This window comes from Coffea arabica, chromosome 2c (genome assembly GCF_036785885.1).
Source record: "Coffea arabica cultivar ET-39 chromosome 2c, Coffea Arabica ET-39 HiFi, whole genome shotgun sequence".
In the NCBI taxonomy this organism is placed as follows: Eukaryota; Viridiplantae; Streptophyta; class Magnoliopsida; order Gentianales; family Rubiaceae; genus Coffea; species Coffea arabica.
The window spans coordinates 65,799,616-65,825,309 of record NC_092312.1 but is presented as its reverse complement, the minus strand read 5'-3'; the positions used below and the strand labels follow the sequence as shown (position 1 = coordinate 65,825,309).

The following is a 25,694-nucleotide window of genomic DNA, read 5'->3' as shown; positions in this document are numbered from 1 at the left end:
AAGAATCCAATATATACATTCAGATTTCCAAAATACAAATCCATAACCAGCCCTTAAATTTCATTTCCAAAGTTCTAAAATATCAAAAACAAGTCGATCTCTTCAAAACATCTCCGATCTGGATTCCTGTTAAGGAAAACAACTAATGGGGTGAGCAATCGCTCAGTAAGGCCAGGAAAAAAAATACATATATATATAACATGCGTACGTAGTTCAAGTAACATAATCAAGTGATTAAAAGTAATTGTCATGTAGTTTCAAGTATCAGCAAGTACTCATAAATACAAACAATTCAAGGATACTGGAGCTCTCCGGAGCTCATTTCCAAATTATTTGCCATAGTCCCGATCCACAAACCAGGGGTTGACACTCCGTCAACCGAATAAATATTCAATCTGTAGATCTCCACTTACTTCCCTCCATCCATCATTTTACCCCGGATCCGTAACCAACAGACATGTAAAGGCGATACTATACAAGTATGCCAAGCAAGATCTCAAAAGATCAAGTTTCAGGTCCCAAGATTTGCCAAGTTTTTCCGACCAAGACCTCACGATTGGCTGCGAGATTACGAGGTTTAACCATTGGGTTTGAGCGTCTCCACAGGTCAGGTTTTCAAAAACAAATCAAGTTTTAGTCGATGAGATTTTCTCTGCATTCGACTTCAGGTTATGTACATGTAAAATCTAGTAATTTCATGTAATTCATGTAGCAAGTCATGTATTGATCCAAGTAAATGAGATGAAGTGCGGTAAAGTACACACTTCCCTCAACAAGTATAGTTCATGTAACAACAAGTTCACGTAGAGTTCATGTAGGCAACAAATCTCAAGTGAAGTACAAGTAAACATGCACTTAACACTCACCAAGTATCAAAAGTCAAAGTTTGAGAAATTAGCTCTAAGACGCTTCGCCGGGAGTTCCCTCGAAGTCCTCTTGCGATCCTGAAGGTATGCAATAATGCATTGTATATCAAATTCCAGGCCATACAGTATTCGTGTAAAGAAAAGAAATAATCAATTTTGACTCCAAAATTCAAGTTTCCAAAGTATTTCAGTTCATAAGGAACCGACTTTCAAATGAGGTCTCAAGTGATAGGTGAACTCAAGTTCACCATGAAAATAGGTTTGAAATGCTCTAAGAGTTGTAAAAATGTAACATAAGCCCTTAAAAGAACATTTAGGTCCAAATTGAAAATTTTCACTTTTCGAGTCATTCTTGGAAAAATCAGTCCGGAAGTTCGGAAAGTCTAAAAATCGAAAATTTTACACCGTCAGAAACTTCATTCGAAGCATAACAACTTTATAGAAGGTCACTTTCCAAGAATCAAATCAGAAATAAGTCAATTTCTCCAAGAAAATTTACTATTCATTGAAGATAGGTCAAAACAGTCCAAGTTTTTCCAATAACTTTGGAATTTTGCCAAAATCATAGAATAAAAACCAGCCTTTGAAATTTGATATGCAGGTAAAGTTCCAATCCAGGTTTCAAATAAAAAAAAAGGGGACTCGATTCCGATGTTCCTAGCCCAAGAAATAAAAGTTGAAGTTTCGCTAAAATTCCTGGACTGTTGGCCTTTCCAGAAATTTTCCAGATTTAATGCCCTTCGCTAATTAGGCTATATCTCACTCGATTCTCAGTGAAATTGGAAACGGTTGTGGCTTTAGAAACTAGGTTTACAAGGCTATATTTGTGTAGAAGAAATCATTTCCAAAATCCAGACATAAGTGGTTCAAAATCAAGCAACAAAATGGATTTTCTGGATAGTCTCGGATGAACAGTAATAAACAGGCAACCAAATTTCAAGACTTGCCACGAATCGCTTGGGACGAACTAGAAAATGAGCTTGGTACCATTTTAAAGCTCTAAGTGTCTACTTTCAAATGCCGCAAACGGCACTCAATTTTGATCATCGAGAAAAACGTTATGATCTCCACAAGATCACTGGTCAGAAAATTTCTGGACCTAGTCCAGTTTTGCCTCTTTGCCCATAACTCAAAATTTATCCAACCAAATTGGCTAATTTTTTATGTAGACAACCACCACACACATAACACAACATATATCACTCATATTTGTAGCCAAAATATTCACGAAAATATCAAAGCAAAACAGGGCAGCAAGTCCTTGAAATTTCGGACAGTACCTTCTCCAAATTTCTAACTTTCTTCCAACTTCATTCCATCAATCATTCTATATACATGTAACATAGCACAATATCAGCAACCACAACATGTTAATTCATCAAATCAGCCACCAATAAGCATCCTCAAGCCCTCAAGCATGTCATGAAATTGCAAAAAAATAATTACTCAACCAATCAACCCAAATTCTACCATAGGTTGCAAACCCATGCTACCTTTGCTCCATTTGAGCTATAATTTTGCAAGATTGAAGTGTGGGTGAGTGAGTTACCTCAAAAACTTAGTTGGACAGCTTTAGGGCAGAAATTTTGACCGAAATTCCTCCAAGAAAACCGATGAACAGCCCCCTCTTCCAAGCTAGGATCAAAGCCCTCTAATGGATGATGAAACTTGGAAGTGGATTGAAGCAAGTTTGTGAGGATTTTGACTAGATTTTTTTCTTCCTTTTTTTTTCTTCCTATTTTCGGCCAAATAGAGAGTGAAGAGAGGAGAGAGAGTGAAATCAGATTTTGTAATGAACATAGAGAGAATTGGTGACTTAATGGTTAAGTCTAAGTGTCAACTCATGCTAGGTCCGTTTAGGGTCTTCGCGTGTCCAATTTTCGCGCTCGTTTACAACTTTTGTGCACTAAACCTCTGAGGTAATTTCCCTAGTACATTACTAGTAGTCTCATGTTCTTAAAATCTCCAATTAATCAAATTAATGTGCCTGTCGGGGCCTTTTCGGCACGCTCGTGTATAAAGGTCAAATTTAAGGGTTTTCTCGTTTGAACATGGAAATTTAACTTATTCGATTCTAAAACTCTACAATATGATAATCCAAATATTTATAACAATAAAAATCATGATAAGCAATTCTTCTTGAATAAATTTGGGCATTAAAATAATATGCGCTTAAAGAACCAATTGGTAAAATTTATTTTCGAGAAATTCATGTACTTTAGTAATTTTTTTTTTTGGATAACTCGAGTACGAAATATTTTTAAAATGACCAATTTAATAATATTTTGAAATAATAAAATTATAAGTCCTCACATTTATGCTTCCTGGGAAGCATTTGTCAATTTTACTTGGAAACGTTATAGTTGATAGGAAACTTTTGTCTACTTATTGACTATTTTAATAGACAAATATGATTAAGGGCTCCAAATATATTCCACAATGGTGGTGGATTTAGTTGCTGTAAGTGTTTTTGCTTAGATCTTGACGTAGATTACCTTTTCAATTGCTTGTTAAGATACATATGTTTTTGGTAGGCCATTTCCCAAAAACCAAAAGATTTTCATGGACAAAACAAACCACCAACCTGCTTCACTTTCATTCATAAGAAAACCATTGTCTTATTTTATAGACATCATCTGATCATCATCATCAGAAGCAAAAGTGAAAAAACAGATACCATTAGACAATAGCTAACTAGTGCTTTTAAGTTCTTGACTTCATCATTCAATGTCATGCACAGCAAATGCTCTTCAATAGTTGGCCTCCCAATAGAGTTTTCCCTAGTCGGTTCATCTCTATAAATAGGATAACACCATGACCAAAAGTCACATTCATCCCATTCACACACAAAGTACAACATCCCTTTCGTGGCTTCTCGGACTTGACAATTTTCACATTTGCCTTTCTTCGACACTCACAAATCTTGTATTGGTATCGTAGATCCCTAGCTCCGCTACCTCCTCAAGAGCTTGAGGAAGACATGAGTAAATTTTTTCCTAGTACAGTTTCCCTTCATCAGTAGACAGAAGCCCAATTTTATTTCCAATATTCTTACTTTATACCCTAATAAGAACAGTTTGTTAGCAAAAATGCAAAATTAAAACTTTTTACCTTGGCCAAGATTGTGTAGCAATTCGGAGGTTTACTTTATCCCTCAAGAAGCATTATCTTCCTCTTTAATTGGGTGGTAATTTGATCTATCCAAAAGGCTAGTTGGATTTCTCTCATTCAAGAAGCTACTTGGATTTCTCTACACAAATGTCGGATTTTGACTTCATTGGGAATTTTATTGGGTGCTAAGGAGTAGAATGGAAATATTTGCTAAAAATTAGGTATAAAAAATTTGTTTTTAGGTTCCACTATGTCATTTCTATTAATTTTATAGAATATCGTCACCTTTACAATTTAGTTTAAAATATGGGTACCATTTTGCACGTTTTAAAACTATGAGGGGCTTTTTGTGTATTAGTTTAACCCCATGGAGTTTTTTTATTTTTTACCCTACCTTTAATCTTAGGAATCAAATTCTTCTTACAACCAAAAAAATATTAAAAAAAAAAGAAAAAAGGTATGAATGTACTGTGACATGAATATCCCACAAGGTGAAAACAAAAAAAAAATTAGCACAAAAAATTCCATCAAGCACTAACATGACCATGTTCGCAAATGTGCAATGATGTTCCTATGTGATGTGAAGCAATTGCAACAAAGAAATTTATAACAATAAATTAACATTCCCTATACAGAAAGAAAAAAAAATTCTCATGGACAATGTATTTAACTAATTGAAAGGTTACTTGTTCAAATCAAATCCTCTTGGCTAAATCAAAAGTAGAATATATGCTACTTTTGAAGTCCAACATATGAAATCAAAAAATGACAATAATCCATATTATAAAGTAAAATAAGTATATTAGTGAAGAAGTGAAGAATATCTGCATTCATCAAATTAGTAAACCAAAACCAACAGAGAAGCATTGAAATCCCAAGAATAATGAATGTTACTTGATAAAAAAATCTCAAAAAAGTTAGGCAAAATTTTCTATCTAGACTCTAAGTAAACATAAATATTTGTGTGCGTTGGATTTCAAGATGAAATGGGTTGACGTATTTTTATTCTAATACTACGTACATATTACACGTGACACTATTGCATTTGTCGTGTCAAATTTTTTGCGATGGAAAAAAAAAGGTATTTACAAAAGATATGATTTTTATCTAAAAATAAGTGAAAAGGACCTAAAATGAAACTTTAAAGAATGCGACAGTTTGGGTCCAAAATTTATCTAAAAGGGTTCTTAAGAAAAATAGGAGTCGCCACTTGATATTAAGTTTTGGTGTACCAAGTCACCCGAAAGTGTTTTTAGACAAAAATAAAATAAAATAAAATCCTTTTCGACAACTCCATGTCTTTGAAAAACAAAAGAAAATGAGTTCGAGAATCACGGTTAAAGAAAAGGTTTGATTAACTCAATTCTAAGGCACTCTTTCAATCTAGTCTAAACTAGTTGCGAAGTTTAGTCAAAATTTTTCTAATTCAACCCTTAATTTTATCACATTTGGATGTTTCCTACATGGATGCAAATCTAAATTTATAAAATATCCAAAAGGGACAAAATATCCATTCAAAGGTTTAATTGATACCAATCGCATTAATTGCGAAAACCAAAATAATTCTTTGAAGGGGTCACGAGCATGCATGGATGAAATTCGAAGAAAAGAAAAGAAACTTAAATTATATATTTAGATATAAGTGGTCAAAGAATAGGGATGCAGCATAATGGGTACAGGAGGCAAAAACTCGTGGCATAATTTTCTTTTACAGGGATTAATGGATTATTTAAACTAAAAAGTTATAATCACTCATTTCCCATGTTTGAAGAATAATTCTCCTAACATAGACAAGCAAATGAACTAGTTTAAATGTGATGCAATTCTAAATGATATGATTAACACATACAGAAGGTATGTGATAATATAATAAGAAATATCATGCAAATGAGAAAATATCCTAAAAATAAAAATATGCATGAAAATGTAATAGATATCAGGCAAAAGATGAATCTAATGTGTGAACGATCTACGGGTCTAGCGTTGAACTAGTCCATTTCTAAAGAACCTTACTAGCATTGGATTAGCAAGTAGGCGGGGGAGAAACCACAACTAGTTTTGGACTAGTGTGGTGACGTCATGCATTCATAATACACAGTAAAACAAATAAGACATAAATTAAAACAAATAAATACATAAGAGCACGTAGCACATAACACGTAAACATAATATCTAGATGCAAAAATCCTAAGAAAAACGGATAAAACACATAACACATAAGACACATAAATACGTAAAAACCTATATATTACAATGGGGAATCTAACTACAATCTAAAATGCAGAAAATAAAAATCCTACCTACCCTATCTATTACAATAGGGGACCCAATTATAATATAAAATGGGAAAATATAATAAAACAAATCTAGTTATCCTATCTATTACATTTTTTTTGAGGTATTTAAATACCTCTCAAGTAATTATAAAAATTAACTAAATAAATATAAGAAAATTTAAATGAACATTTAAATCAAATAAATAAAGCATATAAAAATATATAAACATATAGGAACACGTAGGAGCACATAAGAGCACGTAATTGACATTAAAATAATAATAATAGGGGTACCTCCCTTTTGAAGTGGTGACTAAATAAAGTCAAATTACCTTGTTTATACTCAAAATGAACAAAAGAATCATGACATCAATTTAATTGAAAATAATAATAAAGATAAAAATACTAAATTCACATTAATATGTCAAACGTAAAGAAACTTAAGAACATCTAAAAATTACAAGTTAAATATACACAAAAGTAATAGAATTAGCTATTAAAGAAAAGAAACAATCATAATAAAGAGAGTCAAAATTCACTAGGGACTAAATTATAAAATTAAAAAACTTTTAGGATTAAAAATATGATTTTTTCAAAGTTTAGGGGCCAAAATTAAATGAAAGATAAAGTTCAAGGACCAAAGTGCAATTAATTTAAGGACCTAAGTAAAAAAATTTAAAATGTTCTGGGCCGAAGTAAACCTACTCCAACGATCAGGGGCTAAAGTGCAAATTTTGGTCTCTTCCTTGGGTAAGAAAAAGGCCATCGGGCCATCATTTTATTACTTTGGACCAAACACTACCTAAGCCCAGCCGAAAGTCCAAGAGAAGCAAGCAGGCCAACCCGTCTTTTTATCACTCAAGCCCAACGAAAAAATACATAGACTCTGACCTCATAGCCCAAACCGAAACCCAAAAGAAATAAACCAAAACCCATCCCCAAAACCCAACCAAAAAATAACCACAAGCCCACCTGAAAAAAAAACATTAGCCAAAACCTTTTTTTTTCTCTTCTTTTCTTTTCTTTTCTTTTCTTTTCTTTCTTCTTCTTCCCCTTCTTCTCTACCGAGAAGCTGAAGCTTTCTTCTAGTTGACAGCGCCACCGCCGGACCGCCGCCGGACGCCGGCCACTGGCAAATTTTTCGGTAACCAAATTTCACTAAAGCATACATCCTCACTTGATTTTTTGCGTAGATTCCATTTTTGGGTTTAGTTTTTACAAAAAATGAACCAAAAATAGCGAAATGGCCAAAAAACAGCCTAGTTATTTATTTTTTTTTTAAACCACTATAATCACTACTAAAATCATAAAATTTGCACTACAACACTCCTTATGAATTCTATAATGCAACTATGAGCTGAAATCAATGAAAAGCAACAACAATGTAACAAAATTAAAGCAAAAACAGTCCAAAAAATAAAAATAAAAAACCTTCAATGCTTTTAAGGCTCAAAAACTCCAAAAACTTTGGATAATCAAACATTTTCAGACCTATACTAGCTAATGGTCATCCATTTTAGCAAAACATACACACGAAATTCACTCCTTTAATTCGTTTTTCATTTAGACATTTTTTCAAATATTTGGCATGCATTTACAGAAATTATTTCCTTTCCTCAATCTGGCTCAAGCCATTTCCCAAATTTTGACCAACATAACAACAACAACAACAAAAGACAGCAAAAAGCCAGAAAATTAAACTATAAAATATGGCTTTAACCTGGTTAACAAAAAATTGAAAATACCTCAATCCAAGCAAGAGTTTCTTGATCAAATTTTGAAGGAACTCCCAAGCTTCACTCCAACCGGTTGCTGCCTTGTTGTGTTTGAGTTGCTAGTAGGTGTGTGTGAGATTGAGAGGGGGAAAGGGAAAGGAGAACCGAGAGCGAGCGAGAGAGAGTTCAAGGAAAAAGTTGTCTTGGGAATTTTTGGAGAGAAAAAGAAATGAAAGAAAAAGGGAGCCGAGAGTAGAGATCAGAGGAGAAAAAAAAATGGAGCTTCCTCTTTTGTGTGTCCTCAAGAAAAGGAAAAAGACAGCCGAGAGATGTCTTGAGTTGGAGTGTTTTTTTAAGGAAAAAATAAGAAGCCCAGCTGAGAGCTCCTTTTCTTCTTGTGTTTCTGTCTCTGTGATGATATCTTGAGAGGTCTCCAAAATTGAGAGGGAGAGCCGAGAGATTGTCCTTTTTTGGAGCTCAAAAAATGAAGTTTTCTTGTGTTTTCAAAGAGAGAGGCTGAGAGATGTATGTTGGGAGAAAAGGTGGAGCTTGTGTGTTTGGTTCGTAAAAATGATGGTTTTTGACCAAAAATGAAAAGAAAGGTGCATGGAGACATTGAGTGCAAAAATGAATCAATAGTGCATATGGTGAAAGAGAAATAATTAGGAGAAAGTTTTTGATTTCTTGATTTTCTTTTGTTGTTTTTTTTTTGTGTTTTGTTTTTCTTTTCCTAAAACAAACATACAAAATTGAGAAAAATGCACATTAAAATGCAAGAAAATAAATAATTTATTAAATAGAAAAAAATCAAGAAAATATTAAAATTTGACAAAAATTTGGTATCTACAGTATTGAATCTTTACCTACATACAAATATGTTAAATATATACCGTATGCTACATTAAACATCATATTTTATCCGTGTGGGGTTCATTTCTTCCATCGAATGCATGTTCCACATGTTAGCACCATATTTAATTGCTCCCTACTGAACTGGGCCGAAAAGTAGCTAGTGGCTTTCGGCCATGTGACAAAAGAGTACAGTAGCCCACATGTCAATTCAAAATTTCTTTTCCCACCTATCCTCCCACGCCCCAACAGGCACATAGGGTGCTATACTCTTTTGCCACGTGGCCGAAGGCCACTAGTCGCGAAGCAGGCCTGCCTGTTTTCCCACGTGCTGTAACAAAAGAGTACAGCGACGTGGGCCGCTGTACTCTTTTGTCACGTGGCTGAAAGCCATTGGCAGCTTTTTGTCAGGATCTTGATTAGGGATTTGGGGGTTGTGAAGGACTCATCTGGAATTAGAGAACAAAATGGCGAGGAAAGAAGAAAAGGGATATAAGGTGAGGAGAGAGAGAGAGGGAGAGATGAGGGAAGTAGAAATAGAGAATTGATATCTGCTATTCCTTAGATTCCTTTCCCACCAATCATCTTATTATATATAGGATTTGTAACCGACTCTAACCAATTCTAACCAATGCTGTTAATTCTTTCCTCAACGACGCTGTCCTACTTATTCTTCACATGTTACTGATTGTGTTTGTACAAAACATCACCATTGCAGGTTATAGTTTTATTACATTTCTAGGTTTATTTCCTTCATCCTAACATTGCCTCCCCCAATTAAGAGTCTTGCCCTCGAGACTGGAAATGAGGGAACTGAGCTTGTATAAAGACTTTATCTTCCTATGAAGCCTCTTCCTCTCCTAGCTGAGACCATTTGATCAAGTACTGAATAACTGGATGTCCATTGCGCAAAATGAAATGTATTTGTAAAATGGAATCTAGTTGTAAGGGATAATGATCTTCGCTATCAAACTCAGGTAGACTATCTAAAATGTGGTTTAGCGGTCCAATCTACTTTTTTAACAATGAAACGTAAGACTAGGTGAATCTTAGCTCCTGCAGGTAGTTTAAGATGATAGGCTATTGATCCAACTTTGACCTTTACCTAAAATTGACCATAAAACCTGGCAGCAAGCTTGAGACATTTTCTGATGGCAACTGTTTGTTGCTCGTAAGGCTGTAGCTTTAAAAAAACCCAATCACCAATTTCAAAGGTTCGTACTGTGCGTTGCTGATCAACAAAATATTTCATTTTTTTGTTGTGCTTTAGCCAGATGCTCCCGAATGCTATTGGAAATTCTTATTTTGTCGTGAAGTAATTGTGTTGCTACTAGAATGAGAGTATCCAAGGGAGGACCAAGGGGTAGGGGAATGGATTTGTAGCCATATAAAGCTTCAAAAGGGTCATCTGTAGGCTAGAATGATAAGAAAAATTATGACTCCACACATTGATTCAATCTCTCACTCTGTCCGTTTGATTGAGGATGGTAAGTCGAACTGTAGTGTAACTCAATATCTACTAACTTGAACAATTCTCGCCAGAAAATGCTGGTGAAGAGTTTGTCTCAATTAAATACTATGGACTCAGGAGTCCATGTAGTGTAAAAATATTGTCCATAAAGAGGTGAGCCACCTATTTAGCAGAAAAAGGGTGAGCGAAGGCCATGAAGTGATCAACCTTAGTGAATCTGTCAATCACCAGCATTATAGTATCAAGTCGCGTGAGTTTGGCAAACTTTCAATGAAATCTATAGTTAGATAAGTCCACGCCATTTGAGGGACAGGCAATGGCTGTAGTAAGCCAGGATAACGTACATGTTCAGCTTTATACCTCTGATAGATATCACATGCTCTCACAAATTGGATGACATCCTGTTTCATGGTAGGCCAATAGAATAGAGTTCTCAATCTCTGCTAGCACCCGCTTTGTCCTGAGTGGCCTCCAATCGCAAAGGAGTGAAGGACTTGAATTAATTTGCCTCCCAAGCCATGAGCTGATCCTACATAGAGCTTGCCATTGTATCTTAATAGACCATTGTTCCATTCATACTGTGGCTAGGATGCAGGATCTATTATTAATTGAGCAATGATGTCCTAACAGTGAACATCTAAGTCATAACTGGCCTGGAGTTCTTGTATCCATAATGGCTTCACAGAGGAGAGAGCTAAGCATGATCCCTGCTGAGCTCCATGATCTAAATCTCCTCCATGTAATCTAGAGAGTGCGTCTGCTACCTTGTTTTCCACTTCTTTCTTATATTGAATCTCATAATCTAAGCCCAGCAATTTAGTCAGCCATTTGTGTTGTAGTGCAGTAGTGAGCTTCTGATCCAGTAAGTATTTCAATGACTCATGATCAGTTTTGATAGCAAAGTGATATCCTACCAGATAATGCTTCCACTTAATTACTGCCATAACTAGTGCCAATAATTCTTTTTCATAAGCTGACAACCCCAAATTCTTAGGTGACAGAGCCTTACTCAGAAAAGCTATAGGATGGCCATCTTGCATGAGCACTGCACCAATTCTCTCTCCAATGGTGTCAGTTTCAATGGTGAAAGGTTTCTGAAAATCTAGTAGCTTTAAGACAAGAGCAGTACACATGATATTTTGAAATGAAGAGAAAGTCTTATGTGCTTCTGAATTCCAAGCAAAGTCGTCCTTCTTAAGCAAGCCAGTGAGAGGCTTACAGATGATCCCATAATGCTTGATAAATCTCCTATAATAACTAGTCAACTCTAAAAATTCCCTCAACTCTTTTACTGTCCTGGGAATTGGCCATTTTAGGATACTATTAACTTTTGACTTGTCCATGGATACCCCATTTTCAGTTATAGTATGACCAAGATAGTCCACAATTTGCTGTGCAAAAGAGCATTTAAACCTCTTTGCAAATAACTTGTGGTTTCTTAACATAGATAAGACTGTCTTTAGGTGTTGTACATGCAATTTTAACGTAGGACTGTAAATTAGGATGTCATCAAAGAAAACTAACACAAACTTTCTTAAGTATGGCTAGAATACCTGGTTCATGAGAGACTGGAATGTGGTTGGAGCATTTGTTAACCCAAAAGGTATCAATAAGAATTCATAATGGCCATAGTGAATTTGGAAAGCAGTTTTGTAAGTATCTTTGTGTTTAACCCTGATCTGATGATAACCAAAGGTGAGGTCCAGTTTTGTCTTGTATTTGAATCCTGCTATTTCATTAAGTAACTCACCAGCATTTGGGATAGGATATCTATCCTTAATGGTCATCTCATTTAGTCACCTATAATCCACATAGAAACGTCATGTTTCCTCCTTCTTCTTGACAAATAACACTGGTGAGCCAAATGGGCTGTTGCTATGAGTGATTATTCCACGCTGTAACATGTCGTCTACTTGTTTCTCAATTTCCCCTTTTTGAGAGTGAGGATATCTGTATGGTTTCATTTTGAAAGGTTGGGATCCAAGTTTTATGAGATCCCATGATCTATTCCTTTTGTTGGAGGTAATTCAGTGGGAGTCTCAAACACATCAGCAAATTCTTCGATAATATTCTGAACTTCTGTAGGCACACCTTTCTCTCCAAATGGATTGCCCTGCCCCATTCTCGTGGCCAAACACAGCTGCTTTTTATATTCAATAAATCTTCTTAAATCACTGTCCCTGATGAGGTCTAAATCACAATTTTCTACCTGTCCTTGTAAATGTACTACTTCTCCTTGATTGTTTAGGGAAATAGTCAACTTATGGAAATCAAACGTGATGGGACTAAAGTGAGCCATCCAATCCACTCCTAATATTGTATCTCAGCCACTTAACTCCATTACCTTGAGGTCATAACAGAATTTGTGTTGATTAATTCCCTACATTACTATAGGACATATGGCCTTACTGGTTACACATGGTCCATTTCCCACAATTACAAAAAAAGGATTGACTAACTGATAGGGAATATCAAAGGCAATGACTTTTTCACTTCTGATGTAACTATCTGAGCTGCCAGTATCTATCAAGATCAACATTTTTTCACCATCCAACCACCCTGTCAATGTGATTGTTTTCCTTTTGATTGCATCAGACAGTGTATGTAGGGACATCTTTATGACCTGCCATGGATTTCCGGTGGATTCATCTTGTTCCTCCAATGCATCCTCAAATTCAGAATCATCCTCATCTTCACTGATTAAAAAAATAAGATGACCAAATTTGCACTAATGGCCTTGTCCAAAATTTCTCCACATCTGAAACAAAGTCCATTATTTCTCCTATACTGAATTTCTTGAGTTGAGATTTTCCTGGATTTCGGTTCTGTAGTAGACACTGGTTTGCCCTTGAATTGAGTATTCTTAAATACACTAACAGAAAGTACTTTGTAATATGAATTGTTGTTTTGTTGTTGAGAAGAGCTCCTGGAAATCCCAAATCTATTGTCTGACGCTGCCTTCCAGCTATCCTTGGAATTTCTAGATTGCAGGTTAAAAGATTTTCTTAATGTAGACATTTCAAATGCCTCAGATAAAGCTGCAGGTTTCAGCATTCTAACCATGGTCTTGATTGCGTCCTTTAGACCACTGATGATGCTAGATATACAGTACTCCTCACTTAAATGTGAATTCCTAATCACCATAAGAGTTTTAAGCTCTTCAAATTTTTCCTAATACTTCTCAACCTTCCGTATCTGCTGTAGTTTATTGAACTCTCCACAATATCTTGGCCATTCTTGTTATCAAACCTTTTATGCAATAGTTCCTCAAACTTTTCCCAAGTTATATTAGGTTTTTCTAGTTTTATTCCTTAAAACCATCTATCCGCCCTTCCTTCTAGATACATTTCTATGACTTCCACTTTCTATTCCTCAAGGATTTGATAGTTCAAATAGTATTTATTACATTTCCTGATCCAATCTCTAGGATTTTCACTAGTAAAAAATGGTAAGTCAATTTTCGGAGGATTTGGTATTAGAATCTTACCTATCTCCTTCTTTGTTGTCTTAGTGCTCTCAGATCCAATCTGAAACCTCTGACTCAGTGGTGGAGTCGGTAATAGGGGTGTTTGGTCATTCCTCTGCCGATCTTCTTTTGAAATTGCCTTGTCTCTTCCCATCATCATCTTCATAAATACACTAAATTCTTGCTTCATCCCAACTACCAGACCTTCCATTCTTTTGTTGCTTTCTTCCAGTTCTGTGCGCAATTCATTGCATATTTGCTATTGCTGATGATGTGAAGTATAGACCTTCTACTACCTCTTGAAGCTTGATTTCTTGCTTCTTGATTTGATCCTCCAATGTCTTAAACCTAGTGCTTTCTGCCATCGAATCTGAATTTGTCGAGGATTCTACCTGCTTTGGCACCACTTGTCAGGATCTTGATTAGGAATTTAAGGGTTACGAGGGACTCACCAGGAATTAGAGAATAAAATGGCCGGGAAAGAAGAAAAGGGAGATAAGGTGAGGAGAGAGAGAGAGAGAGAGAAATGAGGAAAGCAAAAATAGAGAATTGAAATCTGTTATTCCTTAGATTCCTTTCCCACTAATCATCTATTTACATATAGGATTTATAATTGACTCTAACCAATTTTGTTAATTCTTTTCTCAACGACGCCGTCCTACTTATTCTTCACATGATACTGATTGTGTTTGTACAAAACGTCACTGTTGCATGTTATAGTTTTATTACATTTGTGGGTTTATTCCCTTCATCCTGACACTTTTTAGACGTGTGGATCTCACACTGCTGAACATGTTATGTAGAGGGGTTGTTGTGGCAAAGGAAGGACAAGTGGGCAAAAGGCCCTATTCCTCCGAGCCCCTCGCACTTGATGAATTTAAGATGAAGAGATAAGAAGTGTCCGTGCGTATTTGATGAAACAGTGACATTTATATAATACGATATCGTTTGGATACTATTAAGTGCTCAACTCAGATGACACCGTACCATTACAATCTTAAATCTAATAGACTTGACCGTGAAAACAAAACAAATGAAATGATCCAAAATTTAAATCTAATAATTTAATGGATAAATATATCCTCTCAAAAATTAACTGGTCAACACACTACCATTGGAAATGTTTAATGTCCAATCAGACACATTTCTGGCCACAAATTGTCAATACCGTGGGCTGGTGCAATTTCTATCGAGATTCCGGTGGAAGAAGTCTAGACTCTTCCAAACCAAGTTGGCGATTGCGTGTGGGTTTCGCTTTCTGTTTCGTAGACGTCATCTATGACCGAATTAATAAACTCTTCATATAATACGACTACAATTTCGTCCTCAGGTCGGTCTTCTTTTTTCTATATAATAGCCTCTTATCTTTCCTTCTTGCCACTCATTAATCTATCAATCTTCTTCATCATCTTCATAAATCGTCTCTCGAATTCTCCCATATCAAATTCTACCATCATAAGGTAATCCTTCTTTCTTTGACAATCTGTATTCGCTTGTTTCTTTTCTCAATGTATGATTATTTGTTGCTTGATGCTTTGATTGATTTTAATATTGTTCTGGTTGCTTAATCTTCCGCTAATTGACGGATCTATTGGGATGTATTTGGTTGAGACTAGAAGATTTTCTAATTTTATATTTTATTTAAAATATAATTAGTCCAATTTAGGCTGGAATTAAAAACAAAAGAAGAAAAGAGTTGATTTCTATTTAGGGTTTTTTCTCTGTAATTTGTGGATTCCATCCCTAAATTAAGGAATTAGGTGCCGAATTTTGGGGTCGAAGAGTTGCAGCTTTTTTTCGGTTTAGTAGTTTTGCTACCAATTCTGATTATTCATCTTGTGGTTGAAATTTTGGGTTTAGGGAGTTGAATTTTATTAGATCTGATCGGATTTGGCTTTTTGGCTTTTTCCATTTTTTTCCTAACAGATGCAGATCTTCGTGAAAACTCTAACTGGAAAGACCATAACCCTCGAGGTTGAGAGCTCTGATACCATCGATAATGTAAAGGCCAAGATCCAAGACAAGGAGGGCATCCCTCCGGATCAGCAAAGGCTGATCTTTGCCGGAAAGCAGCTTGAGGATGGTCGTACCTTGGCCGACTACAATATCCAGAAGGAATCTACCCTTCATTTGGTTCTGCGTTTGAGAGGTGGCATGCAAATTTTCGTTAAGACCCTCACTGGTAAGACAATTACCCTCGAGGTTGAAAGCTCTGACACTATTGACAACGTCAAGTCTAAGATTCAAGACAAGGAGGGTATTCCCCCAGACCAGCAGAGGTTGATTTTTGCTGGCAAACAGCTTGAAGATGGGCGGACCCTTGCCGATTACAATATTCAAAAGGAGTCTACCCTGCACTTGGTGCTCAGGCTGCGTGGTGGAATGCAAATTTTTGTGAAAACTCTTACTGGGAAGACCATAACTCTGGAGGTGGAAAGTTCTGATACCATTGACAATGTCAAGGCGAAAATTCAAGACAAGGAAGGGATCCCACCGGATCAGCAGAGGCTGATTTTCGCTGGTAAACAGCTTGAGGACGGGCGGACCCTTGCAGATTATAACATCCAAAAGGAGTCAACCCTTCACTTGGTGCTGAGGTTGAGAGGAGGAATGCAAATATTTGTGAAGACTTTGACAGGGAAGACAATTACTCTGGAGGTGGAGAGTTCTGATACCATTGACAACGTGAAAGCAAAAATTCAGGATAAGGAGGGAATCCCACCGGATCAGCAAAGGTTGATTTTTGCTGGTAAGCAGCTTGAGGATGGTCGCACTCTTGCAGACTATAACATTCAGAAGGAGTCCACCCTTCACTTGGTGCTTAGGTTGAGGGGAGGAATGCAAATATTTGTGAAAACTTTGACTGGAAAGACCATCACCTTGGAGGTGGAGAGCTCAGATACTATTGACAATGTGAAGGCTAAGATTCAGGATAAGGAAGGGATCCCACCTGATCAGCAGAGGTTGATCTTTGCTGGTAAACAATTGGAAGATGGAAGGACTTTGGCTGATTACAACATCCAGAAAGAGTCAACTCTTCACCTTGTCCTGCGTCTTCGCGGTGGCATCTACTGATTATCTTGTCAAGGCCGTCTTGCTATTGGAATTTACATAATACCCTGTTCTGTTTGCTTTGCTCGTCTCTCTGTTGTCTTGAGTCATGTTTACTGGCTTAGGCTGTTGTGGCTCTTGATTTTGGGGATTGGCTGGTGGTGTTGTATTGTTTTGTTGGCATGGGAGTTATGGTGGTGTAATCTGTTTTTAAATAAAATTTATTACTTGTAAATGCTTTTGTGTTTAAGTTTTGCATTATTATCCTAACTTGATTTGCTCTGTTTCTGAGGAAATGTACAGGGCTTGCTTGGCTTGAGAACATAAGTCAATTGTACTGTTACTCCTTGGTAATCTCATTTCTGCATTTTCCGTATTGCATGTGCATGATGTTCTAGAACATAGAAGTTGTAAAGTCGTTCTGTGCCATAGAGACTAGAACAACAGCTAGTTGTGTTAACCTAAATCATTCCATGTCTCACTTGTGAACTTGAATCATTCCTTGTCTCGCTTGTTAAATCATTCCATGACTCTTATTCCTCAGCACCATTGGCTAACTACTAACTGTTTGATCTTGTGTCTCTATCTAACCAAAATCGATTGTTACCCGATGTCTTAAAAAATCAGAATTAGATGCATTAACTAACGATTAATTGTAGAGCATTAGATGGATTAACTATTAATTGTGGATTACTTAGGTCTTGTTACCCTATGTACCTACCTCATATGCCATTTGAATGCCTTTGATGGCTGTCCAAAACTGCCAGAGACATTTGACAAGAGAACTGCATGGATTTTTTTTTTTGTAAACAGTAAAATTTAACGCTTGAATTTATGGTTTTTAGCACTTATATATATATATATATATATATATATATATATATATATATATATATATATATATATATATATATATATATATATATATATATTCATATATAAATATCAATATTTTATTTAAAATATATTTATAAATATATTTATATTTATATTTATATAAATTTATAAATATATTTATTTCAATTTTGTTTTATAATATGTATATTAATATATATTAATATGTATATTTCAATTATGTATATTATATATATATAAATTATAGTAATATTAATATGTATATTTCAATTATGTATATTATATATATTATATCAATTGAAATAAATATTATATATTTATATATAAATATTTTTGTTTAAAATATATTTATATATATTTATATATTTATATTTATAAATATATAAATATAAATATATTTATAAATATATAAATATATAAATATATTTATTTCAATTTTGTTTTTTAATATGTATATTAATATATATTAATATGTATATTTCAATTAATATTTATATTTTATTATATATATATATTATATTAATATTAATATGTATATTATATATATTATATCAATTGAAATAAATATATATATTTATTTCCATACATTGTACACAACCATATCCGGTAACAGAAATATATATTAGGAGTTTTCCTTATCAAATGATATTAGAACTATCATTTATTTTACAGGCATATCATGGCATGATTCTTATCAGAACAGGATTAACATTTCTTAGAGAACATTTTCTACCATATATGGGACATATATCTTTTGTATCTTATTTTCATATACACTGTACACAACCATATCCAGTAACAGAAATATATATTAGGAGTTTTCCTTATCAAATGATATTAGGACTATCATTTATTTTACAGGCATATCATGGCATGATTCCTAGAATTTAGTTTTTTCAGGATATATGTCCAAACAGCCGGAAACTCTGAAAAAGATACCTTGTTTTTAGGATCCTAAAAGACCAAAAGACGGTGTAGTACCCATTAAAGCCTTTCAGTTACAGAGCAGGCGCCAGGGGAAGATCCGGTGAGGCAAAACTCCTAATCACAAGATTCCCATTTTCATAGCATCAGAATAAATATATTTATTTCAATTTTGTTTTTAAATATGTATATTAATATATATTAATATGTATATTTCAATTAATATTTATATTTTATTATATATATAAATTATATTAATATTAATATGTATATTATATATATTATATCAATTGAAATAAATATATATATTTATTTCCATATGGAGTATGAGATTCATAAGGAGTATGAAATAAATATCCATAAGGAGTATGAGATTCATAAATTTATAATGATGAACTCAACCCCTAAGCTCAAAAGTTCCAAACTCTATTTCTTTAGTGAGCTGAGTTGAACTTGCTAAATTACCGCTCATTAAGTCCGATTGATCGACTAAGAAGGATTGATTTCACACGTTGCGTTCACAAGCCGTGACTTTTACAAGAATTTTTCAGAAAATCAGTAGCGTTCCCATTGCAGAGCAATAGTTGGGCAAGAGTTGAGAAATTCAATCTCCATTTCGTCTCTCAAAAGCGGTCCTTCCTGACTGACGCGTCCTGGTCTAAGCCTCTCTCAAGGCTTACCAAACTGCGTGTTAATCTATCCAGTCATCATCACAAATTAAAATATTTCTGAGTAGAAAGTGGAAACCTCCTGCTTTTTATTTTACAGATTGCTAATTCGTCGTCACTTTCGAAGACACTTCTCTGAAGCTGCCTTGTAAGTTACTACGATCTCCTAGATGTTTGCTGGTGGTAAAATACTGTGTCCGCGTCTGGTGTGACATTTTCTTCTTTCTGCTCAATGACTCTGTCAATGAACAAATGGAAAAGAATAGTAGAAGACTTCTTGAGAAGTCAAGTCAATGAGCCGAGCAGCAAATACCTTCCACCATAGATAAATCTGTCTTGAATGGCAATAAGGAGAACCCAATTTGAGAGGCTTAGACAGAAAACTAGAGAGGGAGAAAATCAGGAAAGGCTCAGACAGGAAACTAGAGAGGAAGAGATGGGGGAAAGGCTTAACGATGCTGCAGTTATGGGTGATGCTGAAACCCATCTGCGTGATGCTGCAGTTAAGGGTGATGCTGCAACCCTTAAGCGGCTAATTCGAGAAGATCCACTTCTTCTTGATAAAGTTAGTTTGAACTGCCAGGATATAAATCCCTTGCACATAGCAGCAAGACTTGGGCACGTGGAGTTTGCGCAAGAAATTTTAAAAGTCAATCGTGAAATGTGCTTGGCTTGTGATCGACTTGGGAGAAACCCTTTGCATCTCGCAGCTATCAAAGGCAGAGTGCCGGTCTTACAACAGCTGATTCGTGCCCAACCCCTAGCAGCTCGAGAAAAGGTTGCCGGAGGAGGGACCGTGTTACATTTGTGTGTCAAGTATAATCAGCTCGAAGCTTTGAAGTTTCTGCTCCAGACCATTAACGATTACGAGTTCGCCAATTTGAAGGATGGTGATGGATTGACCGTGCTTCATCTGGCCATTTGTGGTGAGCAAGATGAGGTTTGTTTTTAAGTGTACTGATAAGTGGGCACTTGTTATCTCTTTTAATTTTTAAGCTTCACCTCAATCTTGAGTTCATTTGAATGACTAGTGCAATTTAATCTTGTTCTTAATTCTCAGTTAATATAATCACATTACGAATTCACATCTTCCTTAATTGCATCCTGCAACTTGCTAGTACCATATCAAGTTTTCTGCTTGTAGTGATTTGACTGAGCAGTGAACGCCTGCAATCTTCAACAAATGAAATTTGCATTTAACTTTAATGAACTGGGCAGGTAAAAATTCTACTTGAATGAGCTAGGAAATGTACACGAAAGTACCAACTCAAGCATGGAAGTGGAAGTTTCTGAATCTTCTTGGCTCTATATGATTGACTTTGACTTGGTCTATCCAGTCACTTTTTATCTAATTAGCTTGAAATATATATATATATATATATATGCAGACAATCAAATACTTGTTAAACGGCAACAAAGTGGATGTGAACGCGACGAATGCAAATGGGAACACCGCATTAGACCTCCTCCATGAAGAAGCTAACTCAGAAATTGCACAATACCTCAAAGACGCTGGAGCTGAAAGAGCCAAAAAGGACATAGCCGGCAGCGATTGGTTGTCTAGGAAAAGGGAGACACTAATGGTGGTGGCCTCACTAATTGCAACAATGGCATTTCAAGCTGGGGTAAGCCCTGCTGGAGGTGTTTGGCAAGACGACTCATTACCAGGTGCAGAACCACACACTGCAGGAAAAGCAGTGATGGCATATAAACATCCAAGATACTATCGAAGCTTCATCAGAACTAATACGGTAGCCTTTGTTTCATCTCTCAGCACAATTTTGTTTCTCATCAGTGGATTACCCTTCAGGCACAGGTTCTTCATGTGGGCTTTGATGGTGATCATGTGGTTGACGATTTCAGCCATCGCTACAGCTTATGGCATATCGATTGCTATAGTAACTCCAAAGGATCACAGGAAACAGCTGAGCCATGTAATTGAGACTGCAGTCACGGTGTGGTGTGGTGTGATGGCGCTCTTGCTGCTGGGAAACACGATGCGATTGGTAAACAGGTGGCTGAGACGTCGTGGTATAGATTTGTTCAAGAAGGTAAGACATCGGAATCGGGATGTTCAACCACAAACCAACCATAACCAAGAAAGTCTGCAACAAATACATTGCAGTTGATTTTTATGTACTATCCTGCAATTCCAATTCTGATCTTCTGTAGATTGTACAACTTAGTTTTGTAATATTTTTGAGATGAGCAAAAGAATTGGTGAAAATCCATCTATGTTGAGTAAGTGTGAGAGAATTATAAACGTAATTAACGCTCCGGATGTAGCTACACCATTAAGTCCTAGTCCTGACTCCTAATATGGAAGGACGTGGTGAACCTTCTGTAGCCATATAGAGAAATGAACCTTCTTGGAATCATTTGGAATAATTATTGCATTTATAAAGGAATTTTGTCAAATTCTTAACCTTAACACTGGGAACATAGACTTGTAGAGTTTTACTAAAGAGAACGGAACAGGAAAATAGAGTCTTTTTTTTTTTTTTTTCGAAACAATACTAGTCTTGTAGTGATCACAAAATGAGCTTTACAGTTTGGAGCAAGGGCTCCTCATTTCTATACAAAAAGTGCTTAATAGTACAGAGAATTGATCCATTCCTCATCATGTAAAATGCCTAAAGCATAGTCACTAATTCTATTACTAGCATGGTTAACATTCTTACTCATAAGGCAAAAAGAGCACATTTGAAATAGAGCTTTCAAACTAAGTATATCCTCAACTAGAGTGTGCATTTTGATATTTGATGCACTTCTAGATTGGATTTGTTGGTGCAGTTGCTTATTACCGCTCTATATGATGATCTTTCTCCATCTCTTCACTGCTAGTTTACTCATGGCTAGCTTGATTGCCTCAGCTTCGTCCAGTTGTTGACAGTTATAACTTCTTTCATGTATTGCCCAAGCTGCCACTATAATATCTCCTTCAATCATAGCAGTCACTCCTATACCAACCTTGTTAGTGTCCGATCTCCAGTGAGTAGCGATATCCACTTTTACCACGTCTGCATCCTCCACTTCTAACCTCTGAGTTTGGTTAGCAGCTGTTTCTTCTGTGCTAATCTTCTTTGGGTCTTTGTATGCTTCGCAAAACTCGATCCACTCCTCTTGAGCTTTTCAACCGCTTTTCAAAACTCGATTTTGAATTTCAACCGCAAGAATAGGGATATTTTGGGATTATAAAATTGTTTTAAATATAGTTATAACGTTGAGTACTACTTAAGATTGCATGTGCATATTCTTGTGTATACCGAAATATCCTTCTCTTAAAAACGAGTTGTTGTTTGATTGTTGGATAATTTTCATCTGACCTTTTCGAAGAGCAAGTTAGGCAATGCAGCACGAGTGTACAAATCATTAACGATATAGTACTAGCATTGAATGTGCATTGGTGTGCATTACCCACTCTATCCTTAGTGGGTTGATACTTACACTATTGATGTGTAGCTATTCAGCTATTGTTTCAGCTTTGCACTTCTAAATAACCGTTACTATTGATTTGTAATTGCTACAAATCTTCATGCAAGTCATTGAGTTTCTGCAAAGAGATCCAAGGGTTACATTGAATAATTGGAGCATGATTACGTGCACATGAATGCATTGAGAAGAATATTAACTCAATCCTTTATAGTAGAAGTGTAATAGTTGGCTTTTTCTCTTCTAAATTTTTCACAAAATGAATTCAGCAGATGTAAAAAGTTGGATCATTAGAGTGAGCAATTATGGCTTCGTTAATACAATAGTAATGATTGGAAGATGAGGGACCTGTTGGAAAGCATGTTTGAATGGAAACTGAAAGTTTTTGGCTTTTCTAAAGCATTTGTTGAGCAGTTTTTTTAGCAACCTGCAATAATGAAGGACGTTAACACAATAAGGTTGCATGAATTGCTTAAGCTCTATATCACCAAGGTGGTCCCTGAAGAGATAAGGTTCCCTGTATTGTGTTTTTCAGGTAGATACTATCTATGTGTATATCGAATTTTTGAATAAAACAATAACAATATTGTGTAGTTTAAAAGTAATAATTATATTTGTAACTGCATTCTTGAATTTTCATCTTTGCCAGCAACTGAGGTACAACTATCAAACAAGGGATTTGTCCAGCAGTAGCTTTCTGATTAAGGTACTTCCTAAAACAATTGTTCCAATTAATGAATGCATTATTGGTGTTCATGCGTTGCTGTACTAGAATTACAATTCTGTTTTCCGCAATTGTGTTATGCATCTGATTTCGACAATTTAGACTTGCTAATTAGACTTATATTGTCCTTTTCAATTTATCTGCAAGCCTATATGTCAATTAAATTGCAATAGTCATGGTAGGGAAACATAAATAGGCACTAATTAACAAAAGCAGACCAAGCATTCCTAAATTTCTAAGCATATGATAGATTTATGGCTAGGGACTCCTATTTGTTGATTACTTCAGGAAAAATAATTTACAATATGAAATAGTACGATTTTAGAATAAAGGATTTACAATCAGTTGTTTGATTGTCTTTCTAATCATTACAATTGCAAGGACTAAAGTGATTCATTTTTTATATACATATAGATATATATATATATAAATGTTTTCACAATAAATTTAGAAAAAATTCCTACTGACTTGTGATTATGTGATTAAATGACCATTTAGTTATTTTTATATTTCTCCACTTAAATAAATTAGTGTATTTGATTCTATTTGTGCACTTAAAAATCGCTATACTTTCTCATTTGCTTACCATTATTGATAGTATTTTTTACTTTTTTAATCTCATGATGCTTAGCAAATTATAACACAGGTATTCACCCCTGCGCATTGTACAGGCTTCTCCCCTAGCAATAATAATAATAATAATAATAATAATAATAATATTAATATGTAACTTGCCAGTTCCAACTTCCCCTTGGAAGATGCCATCAAGAAGTGCACGTACCATGGCGGATCGTTGGCAGCATCTTCATTTTCTACCCTCTTGTGGCACGTCAACAGATGCCAGTACTTTTAAGATGATGTCCATCAATTAAGGTTGGATCAATAGTCATGTGAGACCTCAAAGGATACCGGCTTTTGGGGTTCTCACGGAATTTCGGTTAGTTTGCTTGCCAAAAAGTCTTTGGGCTTTGGTAAAAAAAATAGTCATGTCCACTTTTTTTGTGATCCGAATTCTTTTGCTGAGTGCTTTTAAGAAAAATTATTTGTGGTCATTTCTTCGTAAATAAAAATCGTGTGTTTGAATCCTGCAATCAATATAAGTGCTATATTAATGGGCGATCTGCAGAACTTTTATAAGCGATTTATAATTCCAAGGACATGCTCTGATTCATGTTGGTAATCGAAGTTGAATCCATTCAAACTTTTAGTTATAAAAAAAAACTAAAAAGTGTGTTGGAGTTCTTTAGCGGTGTTGTTATACCCTAGTTTCAGAAAATTGATGACTCTCATACCTAGATTTATAGTCCAAGTGATATAGGTCATGGTGTAGAAGGGTGAACACCAAATGCAGCATCCATTTATCGGAGGTAAATATATTTTTTTTAAAAAAATATGTCAATGCTACAAACCTGGAAAAATAAATTCCATAAAAAGAGAACCTTTCCTACGATCTTTGAAAATTATTTTCAACTATATATGTTCAAAAATTGTAGAACGTCCTCATGGTTTTTGTAGGATGGTAGGTAAAACATTTCTTTCCTATGAACACCAAATTTTTTGGTTCATGCCTGCATAATTGATGTAGCTGATTTTAATTTGTATGCTAAAATCGTGGGATTTATGTGGTCATATTTTGTGAACTATCTCTGCCCACATGATATTTATTTATGTCTTTCCAGGTTTCTTGAAATTGGTGACAAATATGGAAAACTTGAACACTGGTAGAAGCGTGACAGTGGTGAAGAGCTATACGATGAGGCGAATTTTCTTTCTGAAATTTTGTAAATGTATTCGCATTTGTATTTTTCACTGGGAAATTATATGTTCGGCGATGCTTTTAGACTTTGGACATGTGAAGGCCTATGTATTTGTTAGAATTGATTTTACAAAATCTTTTTTTTTTATGCCTTCTTTCTTCAGTTAATTTTGAACTTTGGACTGTTTTGTTTTTGTGCTAATGTTTCCAGTTAAGCAATCCTAAAGAGAAACACTAGCAGGTTAAATCTATATTTGTAATTTTTTAATTCCTATATTACAGATATTTTTCCAATAAAAAATGTAATCATATATTTTAAATAATATTCTAGGTCGGTCTAAGCTGTGCATGGCACAGCCTGGTTCCCCTATTACTTAGACAGTGGAGGTTAGTTTCCAGGGACTATTCCTCCATTTCTCCCTCTCTCGCTCAAAGCTTCCAAGATTTCTCCTCCTCTTGTGTTGTGTCTCGCTCGTGAGTTCTTTCTCTCATACTCACTTCCTTTTTTTCCCAACAGTCTTTTTAATTTT

At 35.3% G+C, this 25,694-nt stretch overlaps 2 protein-coding genes across 2 annotated transcripts; both read left to right on the top strand.

Moving 5' to 3' along the window:
* The first annotated feature begins 15,056 nt into the window (after positions 1 to 15,056).
* LOC113727479 (polyubiquitin-like) lies at positions 15,057 to 17,040 on the top strand. The gene is made up of 2 exons (XM_027251674.2): positions 15,057 to 15,214; positions 15,681 to 17,040. The coding sequence occupies exon 2, from the start codon at positions 15,681 to 15,683 to the stop codon at positions 16,827 to 16,829; it is 1,149 nt and encodes a 382-aa protein (XP_027107475.1). The 5' UTR covers positions 15,057 to 15,214; the 3' UTR covers positions 16,830 to 17,040.
* Positions 17,041 to 19,073: 2,033 nt separating this feature from the next.
* Positions 19,074 to 21,520, top strand: LOC113727476 (uncharacterized). The gene is made up of 2 exons (XM_027251673.2): positions 19,074 to 20,192; positions 20,641 to 21,520. The coding sequence occupies exons 1-2, from the start codon at positions 19,593 to 19,595 to the stop codon at positions 21,379 to 21,381; spliced, it is 1,341 nt and encodes a 446-aa protein (XP_027107474.1). The 5' UTR covers positions 19,074 to 19,592; the 3' UTR covers positions 21,382 to 21,520.
* Positions 21,521 to 25,694: the final 4,174 nt, after the last annotated feature.

Coding starts and splice junctions, on each gene's coding strand:
- LOC113727479 (XM_027251674.2), top strand. CDS start 15,681: ATGCAGATCTTCGTGAAAACTCTAACTGGAAAGACCATAACCCTCGAG.
- LOC113727476 (XM_027251673.2), top strand. CDS start 19,593: ATGGCAATAAGGAGAACCCAATTTGAGAGGCTTAGACAGAAAACTAGA. Junction 20,193..20,640: donor TTTGTGGTGAGCAAGATGAG/GTTTGTTTTTAA, acceptor ATATATATGCAG/ACAATCAAATACTTGTTAAA.